We start from the raw sequence: 12,500 nt of genomic DNA on the forward strand, positions 1-12,500 counted from the left end.
GCGGGCACTTGTGTGGCCTAACCACTCCACAACACAAGTAAAAACACAGTGGTGTCGTCAGTAGAACTGAGCCAAACCTGGAGGACAAACCACCCCAGAGTCGGACGTCACCTTTCCAAGACTTACCCTTCTGAGGGGTCTCAGTGACCTCACGCAGGTGACCTGGGGACGACCCGGCCCCGCTGTGGTGGCGCCACCTCCCTCCATGACCGCGTAGTTCCCATGGAAACCGGGACGGTCGTAGGCAAGCCAACTAAAAGGGGAGGAAAACAAGATCACTCTGTAATCAATAGGAGGCAGAGGTAATCTGATCTAATCTGTCTTCTCTGCTGAGCAGACGCTTCTGTTCAACACATCTGGCGTTTTGGCAATGCTGCGTTTCATAACGTCACCGTGTTTCCTGAGGCTACTCGGTTCGTCGCCTCTGTTGCGTCCACGATCAAAACCCAATATAATATATATAGGGCAGATTTAGATTAGATTAATTTAGATTAGATTAGATTCAACTTTATTGTCATTGCCTGGCAAACTTCAGGTACATCAGAAGCTCACTGACCATGAGTGCTGCCAGACTATATATGGACGTGTAGCGGACAATGCTATGATGTATGATGTACATAATTCACATGTGTGTTTGGTTATGGGGAATTGTGTGCGGGCACTTTAACGCCGGTCACTGGGGTGTGACGTATGGGGTTACAGGTAACATATAAGGAAGTGTTCTGTGTTGCTATGGGCGCTATGTCTTCAGTTAAATAAACGCCGACACAGTCGGCTTTATACTGGCTCCAAGTCTCCGTTTCATTTGTACGCTCCAACTCCTACAGTGGTGACCCTGACGTCGCTTTGGGACGCTTTCCAAGGATTATATTGTTTTTGTTTTTTCAATTATGGATAACGCACCGGCTGCGATGAACGCTGTCGCTATGAAGTTGCCTGAGTTCTGGGAGAAACAGCCAAAAGTGTGGTTTGCTCAGACGGAGGCACAGTTCGTGCTTAAAGGAATTACCACGGACATTACGAAATACTACTATGTCGTCTCTGCTCTCGGGAGCTCGACAGCAGCCAGGGTTGTGAGTATTCTCGAGCAGCCTCCTGAGCACAATAAATATGGAGCATTAAAGGCGTACTTACTAGAGACTTTTACTTTAACTGAATCTGAACGTGCCCGCCAGTTACTCTCTCTGCCCGGCCTCGGCGATGCTAAACCCTCAGAGTTGATGGACTATATGCTAGCTCTTCTAGGGGATCATAGACCGTGTTTTCTTTTTAATGAACTATTCTTGCAACAGCTACCATTACAGGTTCGGGCTGCATTAGCTAATACCATTACTAAGGATAGCCGTGCTTTGGCTAGAGAGGCAGATAAGTTTTTTTCTGTTGGTGTGCAACGGTGCAGCATGACAATTCGAGGTTCAGCCAGTGTTAACCCATCGTGGCCTGGAGACACAGTGGAGGTGGCCGCTGTGGGCCGACGGCAGCAGGACACAGGCCTGTGTTACTACCATGCACAATATGGCTCCAAAGCTAGGAGGTGCCGCCCCCCGTGCAACTTTGAGGCATCGGGAAATGCCAGGGCCGGCGCTCGATAGCTGCCATGAGTGTCGGCCGTTCAGGTAGCTTGTTGTTCATTACTGACACAGTTTCGGGACGGCGGTTCCTCTGTGACACAGGGGCTCAGCTGAGCGTCCTGCCTGCATCACGGATAGAGATCCAGAGCGATAAACATGGCCCCATTCTAGAAGCTGCCAATGGCAGCCCCATCCGCACGTTTGGGATGAGGAAAATACCACTGTGCTTCGGAGGACAGCGTTTTAACTGGGAATTTATTACGGCTACTGTGTCTACTCCCCTTCTTGGCGCCGACTTCCTCTGCGCTAATGGCCTTTTGGTGGACGTCAAGAACCGACGACTCATCAACGCAGAAACTTTTAGTTCCCTCGCATGTGCACTCAGTGGTACGGGCACGACAAGACTGTCTAGTGCTCTTTCTGCTGCTGATGTGTTTTCCCGCCTCTTAGCTGAGTTCCCGAGTCTTACGGAGCCCACTTTCTCGTCAGCCTCCACTAAGCATGGGGTTGAGCATTACATCGCCACTACTGGACCACCAGTCTATGCTCGTGCCCGGCGCCTGGATCCAGCTAAGCTCGACGTTGCTAAGGCGGAGTTCGACACCATGGAGCGGCTTGGCATTATTCGCCGGTCAAACAGCCCCTGGGCTTCTCCACTACATATCGTCCCAAAACCTGGTGGTGGGTGGCGTCCATGTGGCGATTACCGCCGTCTCAATGACATTACGACCCCTGACCGTTACCCAATCCCACACATTCAGGATTTTTCTGCCCGACTGGCGGGGAGGTTGGTGTTCTCTAAGGTGGACCTAGTTCGTGGCTATCACCAGGTTCCTGTCCATTCACAGGACGTCCCGAAAACAGCAGTGATCACCCCATTCGGCCTTTTTGAGTTCCTCCGTATGCCGTTCGGTCTTAAAAACGCGGCACAGGCTTTTCAGCGGCTGATGGACACCGTGCTTAGGGACCTGCCATTCCTGTTCGTTTATCTGGACGACATTCTTATCGCCAGCGCTTCCATGGCAGAGCATGTGTCGTATTTAAGAACTCTCTTTGAAAGGCTTAACCAGCATGGCCTGATCATCAATCCAGCCAAATGCCAGTTCGGACTGACGTCAATTGATTTCCTTGGACACCGCATCACTAACGACGGGGCAGTGCCCCTGCCCTCAAAAGTGAACGCTATCGTGGATTTTCCACGTCCACTCACAATCAAGGCCCTGCAGGAATTTTTAGGCATGGTGAACTTTTACCACCGCTTTGTTCCCCGAGCAGCCTGGTTCATGCGGCCCTTGTATGAGGCTCTTAAAGGCAAGACCGCCAAGCACATCATCGGCTGGTCGGTGGAGATGGACGATGCTTTCACTGGGACTAAGAGAGCTTTGGCTAGGGCAACTATGCTGGCACATCCCTCGCCGAATGCACCGATTGCCGTAACCACGGATGCTTCTGACTATGCAGTCGGGGCGGTGCATGAGCAGTGGGTGAAGGGAGCTTGGCAGCCACTCGCTTTTTTCAGCCGGCAGCTCCGCCCTAACGAACGTAAATACAGCACCTTCGATCGGGAGCTCCTGGGCCTCTACCTCGCCGTTCGGCACTTCCGTTTTCTGTTGGAGGCCAGGCCATTCACAGCTTTCGTGGACCATAAGCCGTTGACATTCGCGATGGCGAAGGTTTCAGAGCCATGGTCTGCCCGTCAGCAGCGCCAACTGTCCTTCATCTCTGAGTTTACGACCGACATCCAACATGTTGCAGGGAAGGACAACCAGGTTGCTGACTGCCTCTCACGGGCGGTCGCCAGTGCGGTTCACCTGGGCATTGACTACGCCCGCATGGCAGGCGATCAGGCCTCTGACCAAGAGGCTCAGGCCCTCAGGACTGCTGTCACAGGGCTTAAGTTGGAGGACGTGGTCTTCGACGACACCGGGACCACACTCCTATGTGACATGTCCACTGGGCAGCCACGGCCCGTCGTGCCCCTTGAGTGGAGACGACAGGTTTTCGACGCTATTCATGGCCTGTCCCACCCAGGGAGGAAGGCTTCTCAAAAACTGGTGGCAGCTAAGTTTGTCTGGCACGGGCTTAGAAAGGACATTCAGAAGTGGGCAGATGCCTGTGTCATGTGCCAGCGTTCTAAGGTGCATCAACATACGAAGGCCCCTCTGGCACATTTTTCAGTGCCGGAAAGGAGGTTTGATCATGTCAATGTGGACCTGGTGGGGCCTTTGCCACCTTCTCATGGGTTCACCTACCTCCTCACAATGGTCGACAGAACCACACGGTGGCCGGAGGCCGTTCCACTATCATCTACCACGGCTGCTGAGGTGGCTCGGGCGTTCGTTGGCACTTGGGTCGCCCGGTTCGGTGCTCCATCTGACGTCTCCTCTGACCGGGGGCCACAGTTCACGTCTGAGCTCTGGAGTGCGGTTGCCGGAGGCCTGGGGATGAAGCTACACCGCACTACCGCATATCACCCACAGGCCAACGGGTTGTGTGAGCGGTTTCATCGTTCTATGAAAGCTGCACTTCGGGCTAGCCTCAAGGACAGTGATTGGGTCGACAGGCTCCCGTGGGTCATGTTGGGCCTTAGGACCGCCCCTAAAGAAGACCTTCGGTCGTCATCCGCCGAGCTGGTCTACGGACAGCCGCTACGGGTTCCTGGGGATTTCGTCCCCAACGCCACGGTCCCTTGGTCGGCGCTCAAACAGCGAGCCGAGTTTTTGGATAAGGCCAAGGCTTTCGCACCTGTACCCACCTCACAGCATGGGCTACCCCAGTCATATATGCCACCCTGCCTGCGAACGGCAGAGTACGTGTTCATCCGCCATGACGCCCACCGAGGGCCATTTCAACCGCCCTATGACGGACCGTTTCGGGTTCTGGAGGCTGGAGACAAGGCTTTTCTGGTGGACATCGGGGGTAAGCCAGATTACATCTCAGTGGACAGACTTAAGCCAGCTCACGTGGATCTGGACCAGCCCGTGGGGTTGGCTCGGCCCCCGAGGCGGGGCCGCCCTCCAGCTATGCCCCCACGCCACCGCAAAGCCTCTAAAAAAACACCTGCTGTCCCTCATAAGCAGACCCCTGTTGAGCTTTCAGTCCCTGCTCCGGTTTTACGGAGCCGTTTTGGACGGGTGATCCGCAATGGTGACTGTTCTCAATTATGGTGAATTCTGGGGGGAGGTCTGTAGCGGACAATGCTATGATGTATGATGTACATAATTCACATGTGTGTTTGGTTATGGGGAATTGTGTGCGGGCACTTTAACGCCGGTCACTGGGGTGTGACGTATGGGGTTACAGGTAACATATAAGGAAGTGTTCTGTGTTGCTATGGGCGCTATGTCTTCAGTTAAATAAACGCCGACACAGTCGGCTTTATACTGGCTCCAAGTCTCCGTTTCATTTGTACGCTCCAACTCCTACAGACGCATCAATTATGTCGCACCTCAAATATTGTTTGACAAGCTGGGGCCATGCATACAGCACTTCCCTAAAGCCATTAGCCACCCTATACAAGCGGACCCTTAAGGTCATGGACCAGAAGCCTAACAGCACACACTACTGTACCATCCTAGACAAATGTAAATACCTTAGCTGGGAAGACACCATCAAATACAAAAACATCTGTCTCATCCATAAAATTCTGCATAACAAAGCTCCTCCCCCGCTTAACTCTTTCATAAACCAGCGTGACCACAGCTTACGGCCCACCAGAAGCACCTCTCGTGGCGACCTTATAGTTCCATTCAGGAAAAGCACCTTCAGTAAGCAATCCTTCTCAGTGATAGCAATAGAAAACTGGAACTCACTACCCAACCAACTCAAAGACATACATACTTACTCCACCTTCACAACACACATGAAAGCCTGGCTGACACAGAACTATACTTGTCCTCATTAATCCCTCTCTGTGCTGCCTCCCCATAATTTGTATGTTTTGTTTTGTTTAATGTATTGCTGTTTGTAAGTGCTTAATGTTGTGTGGCCTGTAATTGTCCTGTGGCTTCTATGTGCTTGAAATGTCGCTGCCCCCATAAGTGTGTATGTGGTGTTTGTTGTAGCCCCTTCAATCACCTCAGCTTGCTTACGTGTGTTTTTTGTCAAGTGTGATGTTGGGGTACCTTGTCTCAGCCACGTGTTCTTAGAATATTTAAATGTTTTATTTTAACTAATGACGTTACTTTTCAGGATGCCATGTTGCAACTGGCCGGGGACTTCAGCTGAAAATTAGCCGACTAGGCTAACGCTGCCTTTTTTACTGTATTTTATATGGTTCATGTATTTGGATTGTCCTCGATATAATAAACTAATAAACTAAACTAATAAACTAATTGCAGAGCACTGTACCAGACAACGAAACGCATTAAGCTGACGTTTCTATCCAAAGCGACTTACATTGCAGTGAGTGCACACATTTTCACTTTTCAAAAAATGCCGGTCTAGAGAGGACACTGTTCGGTTGTTAAGTCTGACGTCACGATGTGACGTCCAAACAAAAAATTCCCTGCACCAGAGTATCAAAGTACTAAATCACCAGAGTACCAGAGTACTAAAGCACCAGAGTACCAGAGTACTAAAGCACCAGAGTACCAGAGTACTAAAGCACCAGAGTACTAAAGCACCAGAGTACCAGTGTACTAAAGCACCAGAGTACCAGTGTACTAAAGCACCAGAGTACCAGAGTACTAAAGCACCAGAGTACCAGTGTACTAAAGCACCAGAGTACTAAAGCACCAGAGTACCAGTGTACTAAAGCACCAGAGTACCAGTGTACTAAAGCACCAGAGTACCAGAGTACTAAAGCACCAGAGTACCAGTGTACTAAAGCACCAGAGTACCAGTGTACTAAAGCACCAGAGTACCAGTGTACTAAAGCACCAGAGTACCAGAGTACTAAAGCACCAGAGTACCAGAGTACTAAAGCACCAGAGTACTAGTGTACTAAAGCACCAGAGTACCAGTGTACTAAAGCACCAGAGTACCAGTGTACTAAAGCACCAGAGTACCAGAGTACTAAAACACCAGAGTACCAGAGTACTAAAGCGGTAGAATGACAGTTCAATCGTTTTTTAGACTCGGATCTATTCATACAAGATCGGATCTATTCATACAACAAGGGACACAGCACTTTCCCGTTTTTCCCATATTGTCAGCATCTTTGAGCCTCGGAAAAGCGCTTTAAAAATATAATGAATTATTATTATTACTGCGGCATTTCATAGAGCGCCTCAGCCAACGTTGGACCCGGAAACACGTCACGACTTAACAACCGAGTTGCTTGTTCGCCGCTTCTCCGCCCGAAATCTAGGTGTAATTGCAGTATACAGAGTAGATTGTCCTACAAAGACACTTAGATTTAGAAAAATCCAAAAATGAATTAGACCCCTATACTTTCTTTTATCAATTTTTTGGTTTCTTTTTATTTTATTACTCAATCTTTTCAGTTTGTAAAGTGTCTTTGAGTGTCTAGAAAAAAGCCATAATAAGTCTAATGTATTATTATTCTTTTTTCTTTTTTTAGTATGTATGGTCCCAGCGGGAATCAAACCCACAACCCACCTAATAAGTGTTGTTAGCGCCATGCTCTACCAACTGGGCAACGGGGGACCACCCGATAGGCTAGTGTGGGCTACTGTGCTAGGACTTTGTCCACAGTGATGCTGGAACACATTTTCCACTACAATATGCCGTCATGAAAACAAAACCATCCATCTTCCTTAAAGAAGACAGGCCCATACTGAGCCCTGATGGTGCCACCATGGAACAGCAGATGCTTCAATGTTTCCATATTAAATAGAGCTCGGCGCCATAGCAACGACAGTACACCAACATTGTTATTGTTCCTTCACGCCATATTGCCAATGGTTTATGATACAATGAAATGTCCTGGCCTGGGGAGATTATCCAGGCGCTTGTAGAAATACTACAGGATTTCATATCTCTGTGATTGATTGATCTAACTGGCGGCGACAATCGTCATTATCAAAATGATCAAACAATGCCGTCAAATTCAGACAAAATGTCTCTATCGTGGAGATTGTAGGCAAAAAGGGTGTTTTTCTCAGTCCAGTTTCTTTCTAGTCTGATTAGCTTCTAGAAGGGTTCACCGCCTACATCCATTCGTGTTTCTGAGAGTGAGTCAGCAGGAAACGTCATTGTATAGCTCTCATTGCTGAACAGGGCAGGGAGACACTTCAACTACCACTCACTGTTTCCTTAACAACATTCAAGAGAAACCTGAAAGAAACAGCTTGAGAAGGAAACAGCCTTCCTTAGCAGGTGCACATAAATGGTAAATGGACTGACTTATATAATCAGTCCAAAGCACTGGACAATTCCAAAGCACTTTACAAAGGCCACTCATTCACCCATTCAGCCTTTACCTCCTGAGACACAGCCTCTACCTCCTGAGACACAGCCTCTACCTCCTGAGACACAGCCTCTACCTCCTGAGATACAGCCTCTACCTCCTGAGACACAGCCTCTACCTCCTGAGACACCGCCTCTACCTCCTGAGACACAGCTTCTATCTCCTGAGACACAGCCTCTACCTCCTGAGACACAGCCTCTACCTCCACCAGCCTCTACCTCCTGAGACACAGCCTCTACCTCCTGAGACACAGCCTCTACCTCCTGAGACACAGCCTCTACTCCTGAGACACAGCCTCTACCTCCACCAGCCTCTACCTCCGCCAGCTTCTACCTCCTGAGACACAGCCTCTACCTCCTGAGACACAGCCTCTACCTCCACCAGCCTCTACCTCCTGAGACACAGCCTCTACCTCCTGAGACACAGCCTCTACCTCCTGAGACACAGTCTCTACCTCCGCTAGCCTCTACCTCCGCCAGCCTCTACCTCCTGAGACACAGCCTCTAACTCCTGAGACACAGCCTCTACCTCCACCAGCCTCTACCTCCTGAGACAGCCTCTACCTCCTGAGACACAGCCTCTACCTCCTGAGACACAGCCTCTACCTCCACCAGCCTCTACCTCCGCCAGCCTCTACCTCCTGAGACACAGCCTCTACCTCCACAGCCTCTACCTCCTGAGACACAGCCTCTACCTCCACCAGCCTCTACCTCCTGAGACACAGCCTCTACCTCCAACAGCCTCTACCTCCACCAGCCTCTACCTCCTGAGCAGGGGCGGCGCTAGGGGGTGGCTACTTGGGCTCAAGCCCCGGATGTTTTCTGAAAAGCCCCGAATGTTTTACTTTTTAAAAAAATAAAAAATAAAAAAAAACTCGGGAGTAACGTGCAGTACCGGAGTCCAACAGAGAGGCAGCAGCTGCGCGACATTAGCCTGCGTACTGCGTAGCCTGCCCTGCCCTGAAGAAGACGTGATCTCAATCAGTGCCTGACTTTGTAAGCATGGATATCCCAAAGTTTTTTTCAACAAAACAAGCGCCAAGAACTGTTGCAGCAGCCGTATCAGCAGCTGACAACAATGACATCACCAGCAGTGATGACATAGATGATGTTTCAGGTTTGTGAATCTTATTAGAAAGGTGACTGACTCACTGACACTACTTTTCCAGTTTGCTAATGCTAGCTGGCTATCATAACATAACGTTATGTTTATAATGAAAATGAAACATAGCAAGGTACTGTTACGGTACATGGTAAGAAATCAAACAAAGGATAATACTTATACAAATAAAGTGAATAACAGGCTGATAGTCTTTGATATCTGCACTCTGGTTGACTGAGTAACAAGTGAAAAAGAATGATGTAACGTTAATGTTACAGCTAGTAAACATGAAGTAACCACATTAAGTATGCCCTTATGGTAGTATGTATGTATACAGAACATGACTCAAATCTATCCTAAGATGTAACGCTAACTAACTAAGTTTGTTTAATGTCCCAGGGGGGATTTGATTTCACAGTACTATACACAGGCCAACAATACATGTAATATATCGTCATATAACACAGGACAAGACAATCAATACAATATAAGTGGTGAGCCCAGAGTCTGCCCTGATATACATACTGTAACATAACTAGCCTCAGCCCATCAATTCTGTAATTCTATACAAATATAAATGATGGTGACTGACGTGTGTGTGTGTGTGTGTGTGTGTGTGTGTTTACTGTCTATTTTGTAATACAGCCTTTTGTCCGCTTTAAGGTGGTGGTAAGTTGAAGGTTGAAGGCAAAAAATTTCGCACATTATATTCTCCCTCTGGGCTAAGCCCCGGATCTCCTACAATCCTAAATCCGCCTCTGCTCCTGAGACACAGCCTCTACCTCCACCAGCCTCTACCTCCTGAGATACAGCCTCTACCTCCACCAGCCTCTACCTCCTGAGACGCAGCCTCTACCTCCTGAGACACAGCCTCTACTCCTGAGACACAGCTTCTACCTCCACCAGCCTCTACCTCCGCCAGCCTCTACCTCCTGAGACACAGCCTCTACCTCCACCAGCCTCTACCTCCACCAGCCTCTACCTCCTGAGACACAGCCTCTACCTCCACCAGCCTCTACCTCCTGAGACACAGCCGCCATATGTTGGGCTGCTGGGGCTCAATGACTCAGCCCTTAGCGATCCACGCAAACTTTTTGAAACAATATGGATGCTGGTTGGCAAGGATACGTCTCCTCAATGAGTCATCCCCCCCCCCCTGATTGTTTGAGCTTCCTATTTCAGTCTGCGTAGCCTGCAGCTACGGTACTGTTACCAACTCCTTCACACAATGCTAACGAGGTCTCCACAGTGTGTTACTCCTGACAGGACACCAGTCAGTCAGTCAGTCAGTCAGTCAGTCAGTCTCTCACCATCCAGACTGGACCCTCAGGTCTGAGAGGTGGACGTGGCCCTCCAGGCTGGCCCTGGCCTGGGTGAGGCCTTCTGCAGCGCCGGAACCTTCTCCCCCCAATACACCAGACACCGGAGGCAGATGGATCTCTGGGGTGCTGTCATCCTGAACAGAGGGAGGGAGGGAGAGAAGAGAGAGAGAGAGAGAGAGAGAGAGAGAGAGAGAGAGAGAGAGAGAGAGAGAGAGAGATAACATCCCTTAACATGTGGAGACATTCCTGGCGACTGCTGTTCTAGTTCTATCAGGCCCCTCTGTAAAGCCTTAGGCCAAGAGAGAGGGGGAAGGGAAACCTGTAGGAGAGAGAGAGAGAGAGAGAGAGAGAGAGAGAGAGAGAGAGAGAGAGAGAGAGAGAGAGAATGAGAGAGACAGAGTCTCCCCCCTATACTGCACCAAAAATTCAGAAATAAGACCAACATTCTTTCCCCCAAGAGAAAGAGAGAGAGAGAGAGAGAGAGAGAGAACGAGAGAGAGAACGAGAGATTCAGAGAGAGAGAGATTCAGAGAGAGAGAACGAGAGATTCAGAGAGAGAGAAAGAGAGATTCAAAGAGAGAGAGAGAGAGAGAGAGAGATTCAGAGAGTGAGTGAGCGAGAGAGAGTGAGAGAGAGAAAGAGATGGATTCAGAGAGAGAGAGATTTAGAGAGAGAGATTCAGAGAGAAAGAGAGATTCAGAGAGAGAGAGAGAGTATGAGAGAGAGAGAGAAAGAGAGAGAGAGAGATTCAGAGAGAGAGTGTGAGAGAGAGAGAGAGAGAGAGAGAGAGAGAGAGAGAGAGAGAGAGAGAAAGAGAGAGATTCAGAGAGAGAAAGACGCAGGTTCCAGCTGTGTGCGTCAGCATCTTCTCCCTGCTGTGTCCTCCTGTCCAGAGCCACAGCCTGCAGCCAACAGGCTGTCTCAGGGACAGGAGAACGCAACACTTCAGAGAGCTGGCTCTACCCAGGCCAAATCATCCAAACCTACAGGAATTCACCAGTTAACCCTCTCCCCCTCCCCTTCCCATGTGTCCCCAGCACTACCTTCATTAGGCCCCTATACTTTCTTTTATTTATTTTTGGTTTCTTTTTATTATTACTACTCAATCTTTTCACACCTGATTCAACTAATCAAGTACAAACCATAATTGCTTTGTACTTGATTAGTTGAATCAGGTGAGCTGGTGGTGGAACAGATCAAATGTGGTGCGGCTGGGGCGCCCCGAGGAGAGGGTTTAGAAACACTGGCGTAGATGATAAAAAGCATTTCTAGTGGTTTGATGTGAGGCTCAAGGTGATGCAGACACCTACCTTCACCAGTCTTCTGATGGAGCCCACGGTGACGGCGGTGGGTTGGTCCTCTGGGTCGGTGGTGGTCAGCTGACCTGGCTGGCGGGTCAGGACCGTCTCCCCTTCCTCCAGCACCACCCCGGGCCTCCTGAAGCCCGGCTCCAGGTACAGCAACCAGCTACGGGACACACACACAATCTGAGTACCCACCTCCACCTCCATATCATCTCTCTCTCTCTCTCTCTCTCTCTCTCTCTCTCTCTCTCTCTCTCTCTCTCTCTCTCTCTCTCTCTCGCTCTCTCTCTCTCTCTCTCTCTCTCTCTCTCTCTCTCTCTCTCTCTCTCTAAATCTCTCTCTCTCTAAATCTCTCTCTCTCTCTAAATCTCTCTCTAAATCTCTCTCTCTCGCCAGGCCAGCCACCAACTGACTGCAGCCAACTGTAAAAAAAAACATACAACACTGCGCGTGGGGGGTGTTGTCATGGAAACCAGGCCCCACCTCCTCCCCACACTCCCTTGGTGACAGAGCTTGGGTTTCAAAGACCCCCTGCGCGACAGATACACACACACACACGCACCCGCACCGCACTCACACACAAACACACCCGTGCACGCTCACACGCACACACACTGACACACACCCACCACGCTCACACGCACACACCCGCACCACACTCACATGCTCACACACACGCACCCGCAGCACACTCACACGCACACACGCCCGCACCACACTCACATGCTCACACACACACACCCGCACCACACTCACATGCTCACAAACACACACACACACACAAACACACAACCACGCACACACGCACACACGCACCCACACCACGCTC

At 49.9% G+C, this 12,500-nt stretch overlaps 1 protein-coding gene across 1 annotated transcript in view; it reads right to left on the reverse strand.

Annotated features, from left to right (window-relative positions):
* Positions 1-12,500, reverse strand: part of LOC308155972 (uncharacterized protein) — a gene marked incomplete at its 5' end in the record, with an annotated part of 67,945 nt that overhangs the window by 41,709 nt on the left and 13,736 nt on the right. The window contains 3 exons of the mRNA XM_080529336.1: positions 127-253; positions 10,356-10,501; positions 11,678-11,834. Coding sequence (XP_080385462.1) covers positions 127-253; positions 10,356-10,501; positions 11,678-11,834 — 430 coding nt within the window. The remainder of the gene's footprint in view (positions 1-126; positions 254-10,355; positions 10,502-11,677; positions 11,835-12,500) is intronic.

This window comes from Nansenia antarctica (genome assembly GCF_963989245.1).
Source record: "Nansenia antarctica genome assembly, chromosome: 4".
NCBI classification, from domain to species: Eukaryota; Metazoa; Chordata; class Actinopteri; order Argentiniformes; family Microstomatidae; genus Nansenia; species Nansenia antarctica.